Raw genomic sequence first — 21,620 nt, 5'->3', positions numbered from 1 at the left:
TGCAGAACCCATCCAATTATCTGCTTCAGCTGAAAGTCTTTAAGGTTGCATGTGAGCACCAGTCACAGGTGCTACACATGATGTTGATGAGGGTGAGGACTCTTCAGCCAGCACCTTCTCCACAGACAAATCAGTTTCCATGCCACCTGAAGAGCAAAGAAAAGAAAAGAACACCAAAATATCCAGCCACACCCCCCAACACACAACACATATAGTACTTTGGGTTTATGTGACGTGTTTGTTATGCATTCACAGATTGTCCGCAAATCGGCTGCAAAGCAGATGTAATAAAAACGCTGTATTCGTGGCCAATTTGTATGCATTCGCTACAACATATTTTAGTTTGTGATGTGGATGTGATGGGCACAATATATATCTGTTTTACACACTGTCCCGGTCCGCTGTCAAGCCACAAATCCCAGTCAGTTGTGGATATCAGCGGTTAACGGCAGATATACAGCGCATAGAGTGAGTATGTATTGTGTATGAATTGAGTATGTATGGAGTATGTAAGGCGGATGCCACCGCAGGCAAAATTTTGTGCAGCTCAAAAATCCTGGAAATGGAAAAACGTGCCTCTGCAGATAATTGCGGACGTGTGTGGGTGTCGGCCGACTCATCCAAGCATGTTTCACACATATTGCGGATGTTAAGTGAATATGAGCCAATTTTGTGCGCAATCCATACGCAAATCCTCCTAAACGCCAGTGGGACAGGACCCTAAGGTGGAACTATGCCAGTATACAAAGGTATATCTAAATATCTAAAAAGGAAGAGTAAAATAGGTGTTGCCCTACTATAAATACAGTTTAGGCCTGAAAGGGCTTATTTGAGACTTCTATGACATGTGCTGCCGAAGTTCATACAGTCAGGTCCATAAGTATTTGTACTGTCCATGAGACAATTTTTGCCATTTTTCCTCTGTACATCTCACCAGCAGAGGCAAACTAAAAGTATCAACCTGTGGTTGTTGTGTTGACTTTCAGCTTTAATTTTAAACAATCATTTTTATAAGTAGGTGCTTCATTTTTATAAGCCATAAGTAACTGAGCAAACTAAATGTCAGGATTATTTTTAATGAGCGCATTGCCCATGGGGATCCACGGGCTCTAGATTGGGTAGTGTTTATAAAATAGGTAGCTGACACTTTTCAAGGGTGGTAATAAATTATGTAAAGTTTCTATAATGAGTTGGAATGGTGTGTGAGTCCAGAATGGTTTTAGACCCTTAGACCTCAACAGTTTTTAGAAGAAGAACTCAACCCTTTTATTTCCTGTTAATTACATAATTTTTAATGTTAATTTACTGTCTTAACTCTCTGGGGTCCGAGGGCATTTTTTGGACAGTTTACTTGCCTCGCATAAATGTTTTATTATTGATGTTAACAGCTCTCCCTGTTGTGTGGGCCGATGAAGAGGAGGTACTGCTGGCCCACCACCACCAGAGGGCGCCCTGCCTGGAGTGCGGGCTCCAGGCACCAGAGGGCGCTGCCGCCTCACGAGAGCAGCCAGGGTGACAGCTGTCACCCATCACTGGACACAGCTGTTCCACTCAGCACGGAGGTATATCAGCAGGACGGCGTCTCCACCTCAGTGCCGAGATATCGCCTTGAGATAGAGGTAACCTTCTCTGCAGCATATTCTGTGTTATCTGATAATACTTGTTAAACCTTTCAGGACAGCTGACTACCGAAAGCTGATTGCTTGGATAAGTACTCACCTTCCTGCTTTATTGTGACGAGAGGTGGAGGCGGCTTCTCCCCTCTCCGTGTTACTGGGTGCAGCCGCATCCACACCTGTGTGTTTGTTGCTCTCTCTTGCCAGCAGTACCGGATCCGACGAGCGGAGGCAGTGGCCACCTGGGAATTCGGGACTTGGCGGTTCCAGTACTTCCAGGGTTCGGTGGCAGAGGAGATCTGGGTGGTTCCGGTTCGACTTGGACGGACGTCTCCTACCTTCGAGCCTGCCCACACGACACCAGCAGAATTCGGCTTAACCCCAAATTGTTGATTGTTGTATTGGTTGTGCTCGTTTCACAACAGTAAAACTTGTTATTTACCTTCTCCATTGTCCGTTCATTTGCGCCCCCTGTTGTGGGTCCGTGTTCCTACACTTTCACAACACTCCCTGCATCCCACAATCAAGTTTTGTGTCTCTTTTTTCAGGACAACCTGTACTTTCAAAATATATATACTGTAGTTGTGTTGTATAAGTGTAATTAAGGTTTACAATCAGAAATAAGAAAGGAAAAAGTAAAGCGGTAAATAATTCTCCACACATTTATTCAAAACACACAGCAAACTATAATAAACAACTGTTTTGACACTTTATAAAGGTCATTTGGGCTCTTGTGTAAAAGACTGTACAACAAAAAGGTTCAAACAATAAACACAAATGCACATTTTGAACTATATATACAAAATGGTCTATGCATTTTGTTTGTCTTCATCTCAAAGCAATTTCTGTTTGCTATTACACAAAGGTCACATCATAAACTTCTACTCTGTAGTTGACTGTGTGTGTTGACTGTGGCTGCACTGTGAAAGCAGCTTTCACACTTCGAGGCCCATTCACACTCTGAGGAGTGGCCCCTCCCCCTCACTCCATTGATATGGTAAACAGTGCTTTACGTTGGAGCGAGAGAGCTTGCCACAGGCTTATCCAATAACATTCACAGGCAAACTAGTGGCACAATCCTGATACTCACACACACTTTGTTTGAGCACGTGCATAATGGTGCAGGGTGCATTGGAGCCAGCAGCCAGGGGGCTATTCAGATGGGTCAACTAGTAACACATCACTCCTAAAAACAATCTTTGGTTTATCACGTGAGGTAAATCTGCCCTACGATTGGATTTTGGAAAACCATGTGATGGTGAACCAATTCTGATTGGACACTCACATTGCACACGTCATCACACAACTTCTATGAGTAGTACAAAGATGGTGGACAGCTGGCTCGAAAGTCCGCGGAGTTAACTTTTCAGCAAAAAAATAAGTTTCTATCTCTTATCATTAAAAAGTTATTTACACATTATTATTATTATCATAATAATTTGTCATTTCATTTATAAATGGACCACAATGGAAATAAGGGTTTTCACTTTCTTGTGTCATCCACATATTTTTAACGTACTTACAATTATATTATGCACTTATATTGAACTTACTAAATAAAGTTATGGATGCACGCTTTTAATATATAGATGGTTTACCACCTCCTGCTGGAATTGCTTGTGAGTCCACAATGTAATCATCAACATCCATTGTTCAGTGTTGTTAGCTAATATCCATCCCAAACCAAACGGCAAATGTCAGCTCTCCCCAGTTTGTTTGTGATCAAAGTTATACATGCATGCACACACAAAGAGCTTTTTATGCTTTCTGCTTTCTGCCGCAAGCAGGTGCTTTTATTTTTACACACCCATAAACAGAGATGGTGGTGGAATACATCAAATGCAATACATTTTTCACTCATGGTAACGGCAGCATGACACTTAACTAAACCACAATAACAACATTTATATCCCCCAAATCCCAAACTCCAATGGTGCATTACAGCATAATGCCCATTGTTCACTGTTGTTAGCTAATATCGCTAATTTCTCCAAAAATATTAGTCCTATCAGCTTTCTGTTTTCACAACGTTCATCCTTCACCCAAAGTACATAAGCATGCCAAATGGTGCACACAGAGGCCACTTGGGCATTATAATATAGATAAAAATCATTGTTTTTACAACCAGTTTTCTTTAGAAAGTCAGATTGATCAAAGCATGAACATTTGTTACTGAATATGTCGTGGACTTCATTTACATCAGTCATATATATATATATATATATATATATATATATATATATATATATATATGTGTGTGTGTGTGTGTGTGTGTGTGTGTGTGTTCTTCTCTGGATGAGAATGGAGAAAACTGGGATAGAGCATATTTTGATTGTTACACCATTAGTCATAACTTCATAGCAGAGTGGAAAAAGGAGGAAATTTCATATCATGTTTTCATGAAAATCCTTCTCCACTCCGCTATCAAGACGTATACCTGGTGATACAACAGACTAAAGTTGCAGTATACACAGATTACCCAATCACAGCCACGGAAGCCTATAACTCTCTCAGAGGTGTTGTTGATGCTTTCGTGGTTTCCCTCACTAGTCACCACATTATTTGTCTGATTGTAAAGATTCCAAAAAGGTATAGTTTTGACTATCTATGGCGTAATGTTACGGAGTTATGGGATAAAAAACAGCAAGAATGGTGGCAACAGTCCATTTCATTTTGTACAGGGGTTTGTACAGAGGTAAATTTGTTCCAATTTTGGTTAAAAACATGGTGCAAATTACTGGTTGAACTAATAGGACTAATAAATGGAATAGTATACAAACAATGAATGTTTATAAGTTCAATGGTACAAATATTTCATGAGGTGAAAGCTGGAATGTTCCATTCAATGAGGCAAAACCTTGTTGAATGGAACATTCCAGCTTTCACCAAATTAAATATTTATTCCATTGAAAGAATGTAAAAACATTCATTCATTGTTTTATATAATGGTGAAAATAGATGCTTGTTATTTGATATATTAATTTATAAGCAACAGAAAAGGGACTTACATTTTGGTGTGGTAATTTGACATCAACAGTCCAACACGAACTTTAAATAGGAGTCCAAAAATTAGATAGTCAATGATACTTCCAAAAAAAGACTTTATGTACTTCCTCATTCCAGCGAAAAATCACGTCAGAAATTTGTCCAGCTTTTCATCCTAGCAGCTCTTCATGCCTCTAGATGGCTTATGATGTAGTGAATTTGTTTTGTGTGTGAGTGTTAGAAGAATTAGCACCGTCAATTAGCTTGTTCAAATCATCGTTCGTCAGCAGAACAAACTCCTCCATGTTTAGCTAAATGCCGTCCCCACTAGTGTGTGCGTAAGCAGGGTTCACAGCGTACAATGGTACAAAACGTATGGAACCAAATTTGCACAGTAAATGGAACCATATTTGCACACTAAATGCAATGAAACACAAATGGGACGAATAATCCATGTCATGTGACATACAAAGCACTAATCAAATCACAAGGATCCACTCAGCTGTTATATAATTTTGACTGTTGGATGTTTTGTCTTCAAAGTAAAGGTCAAATAATGTCGATGTCCACCGGATTCTATGACATGTGACATATGTTACCCTGTGAAGTGATAACTAAGCATGACACATGGTGCAAACTATTCCTTTTTAAAACCCTATTAACTCAACCAATAATTTGCACCACCTTTTACCAAAATTGGAGCAACTTTAACTTTTGACCCCTGCACAAACTGAAATTGACCTTTGTCACCATTACTGTTGTTTTTACCTCATAACATTCAGTCAAAGATAGTAGTCCAAACTATACCTTTTTGGAATATTTATGATCAGACAAGTAACGTGGTATATTTTTCAATATGACTGCAGCATTTTTAAATTTTGACCCCTGTTTAATTCTTCAATTGACCCCTACCTGGCCGCCTATTGAAAATTCAAGTGGCCAGTCAGTTTTTAAAAAAGAGTAATGTTGAAAGAGTATTTGTGCCAGGTTTGGTTCTTGTACGCAGTAAATTTTGCAAAGTAAAATATACTGTGCCAGTATAACATTTGGTCTCAGTCCAAATAGCATTAAATATACTCCATCATGGTGCTAAATCACAGGGTAAAATCAGCACTATCATGCTGTGAATGACTCTTATTGGAGTTGAAAAATGTGATTTGACAAGATGGTAAAGCTGATTTCAGACGGTACTTAACTCTATTTGGACTCGGACCTGGCAGAGTATATTTTATTTTGCAAAATTTACTGTGTATCACCATTTGCAAGATTCCACTGTAAATATTCTGTTATCCCCATGACCTGATTTTGGATAAGCGGTTGAAGATGAGTGAGTGATATTCTGTTATCTATTGTACTACGGTGCATATCGGCAGTCACAATTTTTTTTCCCTTTATGTTTTTGTTTCTTTGATAACAGGAATTCATGCTCCTTTTTGCTTTCTCTGGTAATAAGCAATATGTATGACTGTGGTCCTTCATTTCTCTTCCAGCTGTAAACATGTTCCTTTTGGGCTGCTTTATCAACATGGCAAATGAAAATGGAGTCCTCCATGAGGGTGCCCAATTCCTTGTAGATACAGAGGGCTCATGATAAGCTCATGAAAACACATCAGTCATTGTTGCAGTTCAAATGACCCAAAAGAAAAAAAAAAGGGTCAACATCCAAATATTTAATCAAACCTGTGCTCTGACTTCTGCTTGAAGCTCCCAGCAACAGGTAGCAGATTAAAATAGCCTGGGAAATCTCTGCACTTGTTACCTGGCAACCAGACCTTAATGTGTCACTACAGCAACAGCAGAGAGACGGTGCCGCGGCGCGTCTCCCAGCCAGACAGGTGTCTGTGGTCTGCAGATGTTTCCCCGACACGCTCACATGTTCGTTTGTGCGTGTCGTCCTCTGCAGGTGTGCCTCCTTGAGTTATGACACAGATCTTCCCTCCACTAGTATCATCATCACTTTCCATAACGAAGCTCGCTCCACCCTCCTGCGCACCATCAAAAGGTAACCTAATTCTAATACAGATGGTCCAACAGGAGCGATTGCTTCCTCATTAATGCCCTTATTTCTGTCTCTTTGGCTCCTTCAGTGTCTTGATGAGGAGTCCATCATCTCTGATTCAGGAAATCATCCTGATTGATGACTTCAGTTCAGACCGTGAGTTTGATTTCTCCCTCATTTAGGATTTACTGGATGAAATGTCCTTAAAAGACAGCAGGGAAAGAGATTCTTAACTTCAGTTAACTTCATGTTGTTCAAGTTAACTTCATGAACCAAGTGTTCTGAAACAATCGCTGCATTGTGCATTTTGAAACTGAACAATTTTCTGAATCTCATTTGATTATTTTGAGTGTTTTGAAACAGTTAATAATTTTCTGGATGACCTGTTTCTCATGCTAAAAAGGTTAACAATTTTATGAAGCAAATATTGCATTTATTGTTTTAATCATCTTGAAATTTTCAGTTTCTGAAGCAAATGTTTCATATTAACATTTCACTCATTTAGAATTGGCGATTCAATTTCAGAAGCAACAGTTTAATTTTGAGTTTTGACACACCAAATTGTATTACCAAACAAATTTCACAGTGTTTTTAGCATTTTGAAGCAGTGAATCATTTCCTGAAACAGTTGGTTCATCTAATATTTCAAAGCAGTGAATTATTATCTCAAGCAATTGATTCATTTTGGCCAAAGATAAAGGTTCTGAAGGTGCACTATTTTGGGAGGCGTTCAAATCTAATACAGCGAATCATTACCTGAAGCAATTGTTTTACTTAGTGCTTCTACCATTTCAATATAGTAAATCACTTCCAGTATTAATGGTTTGATTTAGTGTTTGGTATGTTTCAAAACTGCAATTCATTTTAGTTAACAAATGTTTAGTATTTTAGGTATTTTGATATTGAATGAGTTTCCACAAAAAATAAATAAAACAAATAAAAAAAAAAATATTAAAAAAAAAATTTTTTTAAACATCTGTATCATTTAGTTGTTTGAGCATTTGCATAGTGAATCATTCTCTGGAACAACTGTTCATATACTTAAAAAGAAGCCATTACAATTGGTAAAGGTTTAATGAATTAAGTTCTATGAACTTAAGATTGTAAGTTATATATTTGTATATTAACATATTGTCTGTTGTCTCTTTTTGTATATTAACACTGAGTAATCATGCTGTCGTGGGAACACACATTTGAAGATCTTCACCTTAAACCAAACATTTAACGCGAACGGTGCTGAATGTGGGCTTGTGCCAAATAGTACAGCAGATAGCTGTAAGAGTCATTCAGATCCGGTTACAAGCACCAAAATTTGACCTTGTATACCTTTTGGTACATATTGTAGATAAATAACGTTAGTCATTTGAATTTTCAATGGGGGCCAAGTAGGGGTCAATTGAAGAACTGCATAGGAGTCAAAAAATGTTCCAATCATATTGAAAGCTATACCACATTATGTGTCTGATCACAAAGATTCCAAAAATGTATAGTTTGGACTATCTATAACTGAATGTTCTGGAGTTATGGGGTAAAAACAGCAAGAATGGTGACAAAGGTCACTTTCAGTTTGTACAGGGGTCAAAAGTTAAAGTTGCTCCCGTTTTGGTAAAACGTGGTGCAAATTATTGGTTGAACTAATAGGATTAACAAATGGAATAGTTCTGACAGTGTTGAATGTTTGGTCTCCAAAGTAAAGGTCAAACAATGTCGATGTCCATTGGATTCTATGACACGTGACATATGTTACCCCGTAACATAATAACTAAGCATGAGACATGGTGCAAACTATTCTTTTTTTTAAATCCTACTAACTCAACCAATAATTTGCATCATGTTTTACCATAATTGGAGCAACTTTAACTTTTGACTCCTGTACAAACTGAAAGTGACCTTTGTCGCCATGCTTGCTGTTTTTACCCCATAACTCCAGAACATTCAGTCACAGATTGTCCAAACTATACCTTTTTGGAATCTTTGTGATCAGACACATAATGTGGTGTAGCTTTCAATATGATTGGAACATTTTTTTTTTTTTACCTCTATGTAGTTCTTCAATTGACCCCTACTTGGCCCCCTATTGAAAATTCAAATGGCTGTTATTTTTCTAAAATATGTACCAAAGGGTAAACACAGTCAAACTTTGGTGCTTGTAACCGGATTTGAAGAATTCCTCTGCAAATATTCTGTTATCTGCTGCACTAAAACACTGCACACGTCCGTTGATAAACCACTCTCGTGGCACATTCCTGTTTGATTTGGTAAATCTTTAATAAGTTATATTTTAATTTAAAGCTTGCCTGTTAGCTAATTTTTCACACAGCTGAAAGTGGCTGATTGAACTTCATTTTGCTCTTACAATCATTAACACACAAAATCCTCATTCACACACTGCTGTCTGATTCCCCAAAATACATTAAATCTACTACAAAGAGTTATGAGCGGTCATATTGTGCTTACATTTACAAATAAAAGCAAATGACCTTCACATTTACAAAATGAAAACTGAGGACTACAGCTACAGAGGACATCTTATTTTGGTCACTTGTAGTTTGTTGTGTGTAAAACAATGTTTGGAAAGAGGTGTCATTTGATTTAAAACAGCGATTCACTTTGAAATGATTGACTGTGGAGCCCAAATCTCCGTACAATAGCTTTCGACAACGAATGGTGTGAAAATGTCAGAAAAGACTTAATGTGAACACAAAATACATATTTGAGAGCTCAATTTAGGCATATAACGTGCTCACATTTTATTAATTTGCGGGCTCAATTAAAGGAAAACTTGCTCAGAAATTATCACTGCCAGAGACAAAGGAAAATGTGCAAATGTTTTATTAATTTGAGGGCTCAATTAAAAGGAAATTATCACGGCCATAAAAAAAAAATCACTTTAAGTGACCTCTCCCAGGTTCAGTAGGATTCAGATTCATGCCAAAATATACTGTGTTCTTTCTTGATAAATGCTCAGTTTAGACTTTGTCAAGTTTAGTCCTTTTCTGACTCTTTCAAGTTACTTAATGCTTCTAAAATCCAGCCAACTGTGTCACAATACTGATGTGTTGCAGCAGCTATGCTGGGAAACATAACTTTGATGGACCACATGTGGACCAGATAGATGAGAAAACAAAATCCATTCAATGTTTGATTTTTTTTTTTATTATTATTATTCGAGGCTAACAAATATGGCCATCAGGTATTGCGTAGGCTTTTGTCTGTCTGTCCATCTGTCTGTGCTCAGCGTAAGTCCAGTGCTGTTACTGCCGCGTATTCAAATTAACGGAGATCATTCTTGGGACACAGACCTTGGACGAGTCCAAAGATTGCTAGCCTTGACCTATTTTACAAGGTATTTTAAGAGGTTAAAAAAATCACATTCTGTACCTAATTATACGATATGATCTTGTGGATGTTAGCACAGTGACATTGCTTCCTGGTGTCGCTAGCTGCTAACTTCACTTCATTTTTGATTAGAAATGCCACCTTTCTCATATTATGGAAAAGCTAGTGACCGTTAAAACATAAATATTATTTTTGATTGATTGATTGATAGAGGAGCTATTACATGTTTAATTAATTATTTAGATCCTACTGTCTTACGTGTAATTTGTACAACTGCAAATTATAAAGAACACAGTGCTCATACGGCCAAGAGTATTTTAGCATTGTGTTATATTTTTTATTTTGATAATGCATTTTGATTAAATCTGCATGTGAAAGGAAGTACACTTGAACTGCAAAACTTTCACCAGTTACTTCAAAGCTTCAGGTCCATTAATGCCATCTTGTTTCATTATTTTATAGGCCTTTATGTGTTTTATAGAACCGCTGTGCCATTAATTTCTTTGTTGAATCAGAGTCCAGGACAACAAATAACACTGCAAAAAACACAGAAAATTCACTTTTTTTGTGTGGTCAGGTTGGCTGTGAAATTTTGTTGAAATTTTGTGGAGATTAGTAAAATTATACATTTTTAGAAGGAACATGCAATAGCCAACCAGATAATGATTGATTCCATTTTCTCAGAAACCACCATGGTGGCCATCGCAGATTTGTAAAAATGGTGGCAGAAAATGGGAGGTTTTCTCAGCTTGATCGAGGATATTGATTCCAGTGGCTAAATACTCAGGGTCAAGAAATCCACTGGTTAACGTATAAAAATGTACATGTGACCAAAGTCAAGGTCTATCCAGGTTTTGGAGCAACACATGCTGCCAGTTTTCTGCCATCCAAGCAACGTCTTTTTCAGGGATGTCCCTGCTTATTTCAGCAAGACAATGCCAAGCCACATTCTGCACGTGTTACAACAGCGTGGCTTCGCAGTAAAAGAATGCGGGTACTAGACTGGCCTGCCTGCAGTCCAGACCTGTTGCCTATTGAAAATGTGTGGCACATTATGAAGTGCAAAATACAATGGAGACCCCGGACTGTTGAACAACTGAAGTCATACATCAAGCAAGAATGGGAAAGAATTCCACCTACAAAGCTTCAACAATTAGTGTCCTCAGTTCCCAAATGCTTATTGAGTGTTATTAGAAGGAAAGGTGATGTAACACAGTGGTAAACATACCACTATCCCAACTTTTTTGAAACGTGTTGCAGGCATCCATTTCAAAATGAGCAAATATTTGCACAAAAACAATGTTTATCAGTTTAAACATTACATACCTTGTCTTTGTGGTGTATTCAGTTGAATATAGCTTGAAGAGGATTTGCAAATCATTGTATTCTGTTTTTATTTACATTTTACACAACGTCCAAACTTCATTGGAATTGAGGTTGTATTTTGTTGCCAGCAGGATGGGATGGACACATTTCAATTTCAATTTATTTTCATTTATATAGCACCAAATTACAACAATGCTGCCTCGAGGCGCTTCACACAAGTAAGTTCTAACCTTACTAACCCCCAGAGCAACAGTGGTAAGGAAATCTCCCTCTGAGGAAGAAACCTCAAGCAGACCAGACTCAAAGGGGTGACCCTCTGCTTGGGCCATGCTACAGACACAAATTACAAAACAGTTCACAAAACGAACATACAGGAAAAGTTGCCGGTGCACAGGACGGTTTCTGGAACAGATACCACACCTATCTCTGGATGGAGCTGCACCTCAAACAGAGAGAAAGCAAAATAAGCCGAAACAAGCATCAGAAAGACAAATACAGTGTAATTTGTCAGCATTAAGCAACAAGAAAAACAGAAGAAATACTAAGGTGATCGCCGGCCACTAGCCCTAAGCTTCACTAAAAGACCCAGAATTTAGATAAAGTTGAGGCCGCAGCACGCTCCGTTTCCTAATAAAATGAATTAAAAGATTAAAAAGCATAAAAACATACTATACCAGTATGCTAGCCATATGAAAGGGAAAATAAGTGCGTCTTAAGTCTGGACTTGAAAGTCTCCACAGAATCTGACTGTTTTATTGACGCAGGGAGATCATTCCACAGAACAGGAGCATGATAAGAGTGCAATTCACAGGATACTTTGCCTTTTCCAAAGCCTAAGAATTTACTACATGTACAAACTACAAATTCAAACACACTTAACACGTTGTGTAGATACAAACTGAGCACATGTCACTGCATGGAAGCACACAGAGGTGAGTGCAGGCTGCCATTAACGCCAATTAATGGACAAACCGACCGACCGAACCATTATGTATATTTACTTTATGATCTGCATGTTTGCTTTGGCAAAATTTGTGCTGGATGCCCTTCCTGATGGATGGATCTCATTGGATGAGATTGATGACTGTCCTATCTCTATCCCCGAGTGCTTTCCCACTGATTCTGCCCTCACCACCTTCCTCTACACACACACACACACACACACACACACACACACACACAGACCCCTGTGATATGGCAGCTTGAGCACAAACAGATTTTGAACCAAACAAACATAATCAAGGAAGATTACAACTTGTCATGCTTGTTTTTAGGAGCATACGGCCGTATCTCTCACTACCCACAATCCCACACTCTCTACACTCATATTAATCCTCTCAAGTGTGAACATGTGTGTGTACTTTTGTTATTCCATCTTTTGCATCAACAGTCGGTCAGCTTCGACGGGGCGTGCAGGATGTGAGGAGGCTGATCTCCAGTTGTTTATGGAAAAACGCATTTTGAATTTGATTACCCAGTGAAATGTGTCTCTTTTTGTTGGACCACTCGGATCAAAAAGAATTGTGCACTTTTGGTGTTTATGTTATTGTAATTGCTTGCAGAGCTGTGATGGCTCGGCAGTGGCGACACGTGGAGGTCAGCATGGTGGATGTACTTTAAATGTCGTTTCTCAGTATGTTTGTGACACGCTGTAATAGGTCCTATGTTTTTCACATCATAACATCCCATCTCCTGTGCTCTGCTCCTCCAGCTGAGGACTGCCAGCTGCTCTCTCAAATCCCCAAAGTGCTCTGCCTGAGGAACGGCCGGAGAGAGGGTGAGTTTGAGGGCGGGGGGGGACAGGAGGAGGAAGTATTTTATGGAAAAGGGGAATCTAAAATGGCTCAATGTCACCTTTTTTTTTGTTGTTTTTTTAGAAGCAATCCAGCAGAATGCTATGAATGCTGCCATATTACACATTTTTAAACAATGTTTCAGGTCAATACTTGAGAGTTGCCCAATTTCAGAAGCGGATACATGGTTATTATAGAGATGTGGGAATGAACGGTTGTCTGCCTGCGTGGTCGCCATCCAGGACTCACAGCGGTTCTGTGGTGTTGTGGATGCGGCGAAGCGCATCACCAGTACATGCTCCAGATTTGACTTGAGTGTCATCACTATGAAGCACATTCAGGAAACAGTGAACTCGTGCAAGCAGCAAATTAATGCAACCAATAATACGTATGAGATAAAAATGAGGAATTAAAAAAAAAATCATTCTTACATCAGATCTTTGGCCTGTTGTGTTCCATTACTTTTTTTACTGGTAAATTTGCCTTTTCACAATCTTAAAATGCTGCATAAAAGCAACTACTCACAGTGGTGGTGGACATTACTCACTTAAAAGTTTGCTTGGATAACCACTGATCCACTAACTGAAAAGTTAATTGTGATAATGCCAAACCTATAAAATGCTAAAACATTTCATTGCAGCTACCACTAATCAGTAACTTGATAGGTTATATATTAATGATATAAATTGCTTGTTTTTTTTTGTTTGGTTTTTTTTTTTGGTAAAACTCTGAAAAACAGACCAAAAAAGCAGAAATTTTAATATGTTTTTGTGTAAACAAAGGAATTTCCCAAAATGTTTTAGCATGCCAAGATGAGATGATGATGAAGTTGTTTATGAATGATTAAATGAGCAAAGAAATTTAAATAGTAGTTTTGATTCAACAGTTTATTCACAGTATAGAATAATCTAATTATGTCAGGACTCGTGGTGGGCTGAAACCAGAAGCAGTAGGAGACCAGTGCAGACTCACAGGCATGGTTGGTTTAGATGAATAAAAGGCTTTATCTTGAAACCAGGCATTGGGTTCAGTACACAGGTAGTCAGACATGGAAGCAGAGGTTTGAGACATGGTACAGTCTGGGACGTGGTCCATAAACCAGGCAGGGTTCGTTCACACAGTGTCGAGGTATAAAGCAGGCAAAACAAAGGCAGAGTCAAACTACAGGTGGAATTCAGGATACGGCAAGGCGGAGGTCAGAGCACAAAAGCAAGGTCAAAACACACAAGAGTAAACTGGACAAAAACAAGAGGCGAGGAAGTGAACAAAGTCAACAATTGGGCAATGAGCTGTGGAACTGTGAGGGTATTAATAGGAGCAAACTAATCAGGGTGAAACAAAGGAAAAACAGGGAAAAACAAAGCGGTGCAAAGCAAGATAAGTAGGTGACAGAAAAACTAACTGAATAACGTGATGTGTTCTGGACAAACAGTAATGCGTGAGAAAAACAAAACGGAGCAGAACTAAGAAATACTGTGACTAGTCTAAAGAGGGGGGAAAATCGAATTTAATATTGAATCAAACTAGGATGAAACAGATACTGGCTGAGACAAAATACAATAACTGATGAAGGCAAAACAAACTATTGGTTAAACCACTAATAAACCAAACCCGGCGAATACAGAATAATGCAACAAGATAACGGATTAACAGAAAATGCAATGAATAACAAATGGAACATAATCAGATAAGCAACACTGAAGATAAATAATGACAAAAACCTGTGACCAAGCATTATACAATAAATGTGATAAACAGAACTAAACTAAGACTAAAGTAACTTAAAGGACCCAGAGTGAAGGAATACAATACAAAACAGATGATAGCCAAAGAATGAACCAGTGACAAAAGTGCAAAACAAAGAAAAGCAATAAACACAACCAAACAGATTTACATGAGAACATATCATGATAACGCTGATCAGATTTGATCAGCGTTTATCAACATGATAAAGGTGTTTTTTGAATAGTTAAACATGATTAAAGTACACATCCTTTTGCTTCATCTGCGAGTTGGAGAGCAGCCATGGGAGCCAAAGAAACTGATGATATCCTTTTCAGTGCAGTCAACATCTTGGTTTGTAATTTTAGATAAGATGTAAAGCTGAAGTTACATGAAATGGCTCCCATTGGTATTTGAAAAAGGCTTCTCCGCGACAAGGGTTGGGGGGGGGGGGGTCGCCCCCACCTCTGGACTCCCCGCCCTCACCGGTCTTCTTTTGCCATCATGCTCTAAATTTCTCAGGGGAGCCTGTATCTGATAATATGATCTGTGCAGACGACTGACTACACAGGCAGTGCAGGCAGAGTGTATAAATCCGCAGTAAAACCACAAAAAGGGGATGCAACTCAGGTCCATGACAAAACAGAGAATCAAGAAGATGCAGAAAAAAGGGGGAGTATTTCAAAGCTGCCTGTGACTTTTGAGAGTAAGCAGCTGTGAGCGGTTTATAAACTGTGATGCGTTCAAGCGAGCTGAGAGAAACAATACTGTGGCCGAATCATCAAAACAACTTGATTTTAAGAACCTGGGACAAATGAGTATGGTCTCTGGAGCATGAAACTGATATTTTCAAAATACGATATTTTCAAAATATTCGCATACTGCATTCTCACAAAGTAGTGTTATATTGAATATGCAGATTTTATACCAACAGCTCCAGAGTATTATATGGAATATTCAGGATTTATGTCACCAGTTCCAGAGTGGTATAGTGAATATTCAGGGTTTAAGATAACAATTCCAGAGCATTATATGGAATATTCAGGGTTTATGTCGACAGTTCCAGAGTGGTATAGTGAATATTCAGGGTTTAAGATAACAATTCCAGAGCATTATATGGAATATTCAGGGTTTATGTCAACAGTTCCAGAGTGGTATATGGAATATGCAGGATTTATGCCAACAATTCCAGAGTGTTATATGGAATATTGGGGGTTTATGCCAGTGGATCAGAGTGTTATACGGAATATGCAGGATTTATGTCAACAGTTCCAGAATGTTATACGGAATATGCAGGATTTATGTCAACAGTTCCAGAATGTTCTACGGAATATGCAGGATTTATACCAACAGTTCCAGAGTGTAATGCGGAATATGCAGGATTTATGCCTGCAGTTTCAGAGTTTTATATGGAATATGCAGGATTTATGCCAACAGTTCCAGAGTGTTATATGGAAGATGTAGGATTTATGTCACCAGTTCCAGAGTGGTATAGCGAATATTCAGGGTTTAAGATAACAATTCCAGAGCGTTATATGGAATATTCAGGGTTTATGTCAACAGTTCCAGAGTGGTATATGGAATATGCAGGATTTATGCCAACAATTCCAGAGTGTTATATGGAATATTGGGGGTTTATGCCAGTGGATCAGAGTGTTATACGGAATATGCAGGATTTATGTCAACAGTTCCAGAATGTTATACGGAATATGCAGGATTTATGTCAACAGTTCCAGAATGTTCTACGGAATATGCAGGATTTATACCAACAGTTCCAGAGTGTAATGCGGAATATGCGGGATTTATGCCAGCGGTTTCAGAGTTTTATATGGAATATGCAGGATTTATGCCAACAGTTCCAGAGTGTTATATGGAATATGCAGGATTTTTGCCAGCAGTTCCACAGTGTTGTATGGAAAATGCTGGATTTATGCCAACAATTCCAGAGTGTTATATGGAATATGCAGGATTTTTGCCAGCAGTTCCACAGTGTTGTATGGAAAATGCTGGATTTATGCCAACAATTCCAGAGTGTTATATGGAATATGCAGGATTTATGTCAGCAGTTCCAGAATGTTATGGGGAATATGCAGGATTTACTGTATGGCAACAGTTCCAGAATGTTATATGGAATATGCAAGATTTGTGCAAACAGTTCCAGAGTGTTATATTAAATATGCAGGATTTATACCAACAGCTCCAGAGTGTTATATGGAATATTCAGGATTTATGTCAACAGTTCCAGGGTGTTATATGGAATATGCAGGATTTATGCCAACAGTTCAAGTATTATATGGAATATGCAGGTTTTATGCAAACAGTTCCAGAGTGTTATATTAAATATGCAGGATTTATACCAACAGCTCCAGAGTGTTATATGGAATATTCAGGATTTATGTCAACAGTTCCAGGGTGTTATATGGAATATGCAGGATTTATGCCAGCAGTTCCACAGTGTTGTATGGAAAATGCTGGATTTATGCCAACAATTCCAGAGTGTTATATGGAATATGCAGGATTTATGTCAGCAGTTCCAGAATGTTATGGGGAATATGCAGGATTTACTGTATGTCAACAGTTCCAGAATGTTATGTGGAATATGCAGGATTTATGCAAACAGTTCCAGAGTGTTATATTAAATATGCAGGATTTATACCAACAGCTCCAGAGTGTTATATGGAATATTCAGGATTTATGTCAACAGTTCCAGGGTGTTATATGGAATATGCAGGATTTATGCCAACAGTTCAAGTATTATATGGAATATGCAGGATTTATGCAAACAGTTCCAGAGTGTTATATTAAATATGCAGGATTTATACCAACAGCTCCAGAGTGTTATATGGAATATTCAGGATTTATGTCAACAGTTCCAGGGTGTTATATGGAATATGCAGGATTTTTGCCAGCAGTTCCACAGTGTTGTATGGAAAATGCTGGATTTATGCCAACAATTCCAGAGTGTTATATGGAATATGCAGGATTTATGTCAGCAGTTCCAGAATGTTATGGGGAATATGCAGGATTTACTGTATGGCAACAGTTCCAGAATGTTATATGGAATATGCAGGATTTATGCAAACAGTTCCAGAGTGTTATATTAAATATGCAGGATTTATACCAACAACTCCAGAGTGTTATATGGAATATTCAGGATTTATGTCAACAGTTCCAGGGTGTTATATGGAATATGCAGGATTTATGCCAACAGTTTCAGAGTGCTATATGGAATATGCAGAATTTATGACAACAATTCCAGGGTGTTATATGGAATATGCAGGATTTATGCCAACAGTTTCAGAGTGCTATATTGAATATGCAGGATTTATGCAAACAATTCCAGAGTGTTATATGGAATATTGGGGGTTTATGCCAGTGGATCAGAGTGTTATACGGAATATGCAGGATTTATGTCAACAGTTCCAGAATGTTATACGGAATATGCAGGATTTATGTCAACAGTTCCAGAATGTTCTACGGAATATGCAGGATTTATACCAACAGTTCCAGAGTGTAATGCGGAATATGCGGGATTTATGCCTGCAGTTTCAGAGTTTTATATGGAATATGCAGGATTTATGCCAACAGTTCCAGAGTGTTATATGGAAGATGTAGGATTTATGTCACCAGTTCCAGAGTGGTATAGCGAATATTCAGGGTTTAAGATAACAATTCCAGAGCGTTATATGGAATATTCAGGGTTTATGTCAACAGTTCCAGAGTGGTATATGGAATATGCAGGATTTATGCCAACAATTCCAGAGTGTTATATGGAATATTGGGGGTTTATGCCAGTGGATCAGAGTGTTATACGGAATATGCAGGATTTATGTCAACAGTTCCAGAATGTTATACGGAATATGCAGGATTTATGTCAACAGTTCCAGAATGTTCTACGGAATATGCAGGATTTATACCAACAGTTCCAGAGTGTAATGCGGAATATGCGGGATTTATGCCAGCGGTTTCAGAGTTTTATATGGAATATGCAGGATTTATGCCAACAGTTCCAGAGTGTTATATGGAATATGCAGGATTTTTGCCAGCAGTTCCACAGTGTTGTATGGAAAATGCTGGATTTATGCCAACAATTCCAGAGTGTTATATGGAATATGCAGGATTTTTGCCAGCAGTTCCACAGTGTTGTATGGAAAATGCTGGATTTATGCCAACAATTCCAGAGTGTTATATGGAATATGCAGGATTTATGTCAGCAGTTCCAGAATGTTATGGGGAATATGCAGGATTTACTGTATGGCAACAGTTCCAGAATGTTATATGGAATATGCAGGATTTGTGCAAACAGTTCCAGAGTGTTATATTAAATATGCAGGATTTATACCAACAGCTCCAGAGTGTTATATGGAATATTCAGGATTTATGTCAACAGTTCCAGGGTGTTATATGGAATATGCAGGATTTATGCCAACAGTTCAAGTATTATATGGAATATGCAGGATTTATGCAAACAGTTCCAGAGTGTTATATTAAATATGCAGGATTTATACCAACAGCTCCAGAGTGTTATATGGAATATTCAGGATTTATGTCAACAGTTCCAGGGTGTTATATGGAATATGCAGGATTTATGCCAGCAGTTCCACAGTGTTGTATGGAAAATGCTGGATTTATGCCAACAATTCCAGAGTGTTATATGGAATATGCAGGATTTATGTCAGCAGTTCCAGAATGTTATGGGGAATATGCAGGATTTACTGTATGTCAACAGTTCCAGAATGTTATGTGGAATATGCAGGATTTATGCAAACAGTTCCAGAGTGTTATATTAAATATGCAGGATTTATACCAACAGCTCCAGAGTGTTATATGGAATATTCAGGATTTATGTCAACAGTTCCAGGGTGTTATATGGAATATGCAGGATTTATGCCAACAGTTCAAGTATTATATGGAATATGCAGGATTTATGCAAACAGTTCCAGAGTGTTATATTAAATATGCAGGATTTATACCAACAGCCCCAGAGTGTTATATGGAATATTCAGGATTTATGTCAACAGTTCCAGGGTGTTATATGGAATATGCAGGATTTTTGCCAGCAGTTCCACAGTGTTGTATGGAAAATGCTGGATTTATGCCAACAATTCCAGAGTGTTATATGGAATATGCAGGATTTATGTCAGCAGTTCCAGAATGTTATGGGGAATATGCAGGATTTACTGTATGGCAACAGTTCCAGAATGTTATATGGAATATGCAGGATTTATGCAAACAGTTCCAGAGTGTTATATTAAATATGCAGGATTTATACCAACAACTCCAGAGTGTTATATGGAATATTCAGGATTTATGTCAACAGTTCCAGGGTGTTATATGGAATATGCAGGATTTATGCCAACAGTTCAAGTGTTACATTGAATATGCAGGATTTATACCAACAGTTCCAGAGTGATATATTGAATATGTAGGATTTATACCAACAGCTCCAGAGTGTTATACTGAATATGCAGGATTTATACCAACAGCTCCAGAGTGTTATATGGAATATTCAGGATTTATGTCAACAGTTCCAGGGTGTTATATGGAATATGCAGGATTTATGCCAACAGTTTCAGAGTGCTATATGGAATATGCAGGATTTATGACAACAATTCCAGGGTGTTATATGGAATATGCAGGATTTATGCCAACAGTTTCAGAGTGCTATATTGAATATGCAGGATTTATGCAAACAGTTCCAGAGTGTTATACGGAATATGTAGGATTTATGCCAACAGTTTCAGAGTGCTATATGGAATATGCAGGATTTATGACAACAGTTTCAGAGTGCTATATGGAATATGCAGGATTTATGACAACAGTTCCAGGGTGTTATATGGAATATGCAGGATTTATACCAACAGCTCCAGAGTGTTATATGGAATATTCAGGATTTATGACAACAGTTCCAGGGTATTATATGGAATATGCAGGATTTATGCAAACAGTTCCAGAGTGTTATATTGAATATGCAGGATTTATACCAACAGCTCGAGTGTTATATGGAATATGCAGGATTTATGCCAACAGTGCAAGTATTATATGGAATATGCAGGATTTATGCAAACAGTTCCAGAGTGTTATACGGAATATGTAGGATTTATGACAACAGTTTCAGAGTGTTATATGGAATATGTAGGATTTATGACAACAGTTCCAGAGTGCTATATGGAATATGTAGGATTTATGACAACAGTTCCAGAGTGCTATATGGAATGTGCCGGATTTATGACAACAGTTCAAGTGTTATATGGAATATGCAGGATTTATGCCAACAGTTTCAGAGTGCTATATTGAATATGCAGGATTTATGCAAACAGTTCCAGAGTGTTATACGGAATATGTAGGATTTATGCCAACAGTTTCAGAGTGCTATATGGAATATTCAGGATTTATGACAACAGTTTCAGAGTGCTATATGGAATATGCAGGATTTATGACAACAGTTCCAGGGTGTTATATGGAATATGCAGGATTTATACCAACAGCTCCAGAGTGTTATATGGAATATTCAGGATTTATGACAACAGTTCCAGGGTATTATATGGAATATGCAGGATTTATGCAAACAGTTCCAGAGTGTTATATTGAATATGCAGGATTTATACCAACAGCTCGAGTGTTATATGGAATATTCAGGATTTATGTCAACAGTTCCAGGGTGTTATATGGAATATGCAGGATTTATGCAAACAGTTCCAGAGTGTTATACGGAATATGTAGGATTTATGACAACAGTTTCAGAGTGTTATATGGAATATGTAGGATTTATGACAACAGTTCCAGAGTGCTATATGGAATGTGGCGGATTTATGACAACAGTTCAAGTGTTATATGGAA

General features: G+C 38.1%; 1 protein-coding gene across 1 annotated transcript in view; it reads left to right on the top strand.

Moving 5' to 3' along the window:
* The window catches only part of galnt16 (UDP-N-acetyl-alpha-D-galactosamine:polypeptide N-acetylgalactosaminyltransferase 16), a 160,923-nt gene that overhangs the window by 45,384 nt on the left and 93,919 nt on the right, over nucleotides 1-21,620 (top strand). The window contains exons 3-5 of the mRNA XM_034194931.1: nucleotides 6,505-6,603; nucleotides 6,689-6,756; nucleotides 12,977-13,042. Coding sequence (XP_034050822.1) covers nucleotides 6,505-6,603; nucleotides 6,689-6,756; nucleotides 12,977-13,042 — 233 coding nt within the window. The remainder of the gene's footprint in view (nucleotides 1-6,504; nucleotides 6,604-6,688; nucleotides 6,757-12,976; nucleotides 13,043-21,620) is intronic.

The sequence above is a fragment of the Thalassophryne amazonica genome, chromosome 19 (assembly GCF_902500255.1).
Source record: "Thalassophryne amazonica chromosome 19, fThaAma1.1, whole genome shotgun sequence".
In the NCBI taxonomy this organism is placed as follows: Eukaryota; Metazoa; Chordata; class Actinopteri; order Batrachoidiformes; family Batrachoididae; genus Thalassophryne; species Thalassophryne amazonica.
Note: the sequence above shows the minus strand (reverse complement) of the source record. Positions and strands in the feature narration are given on the sequence as shown.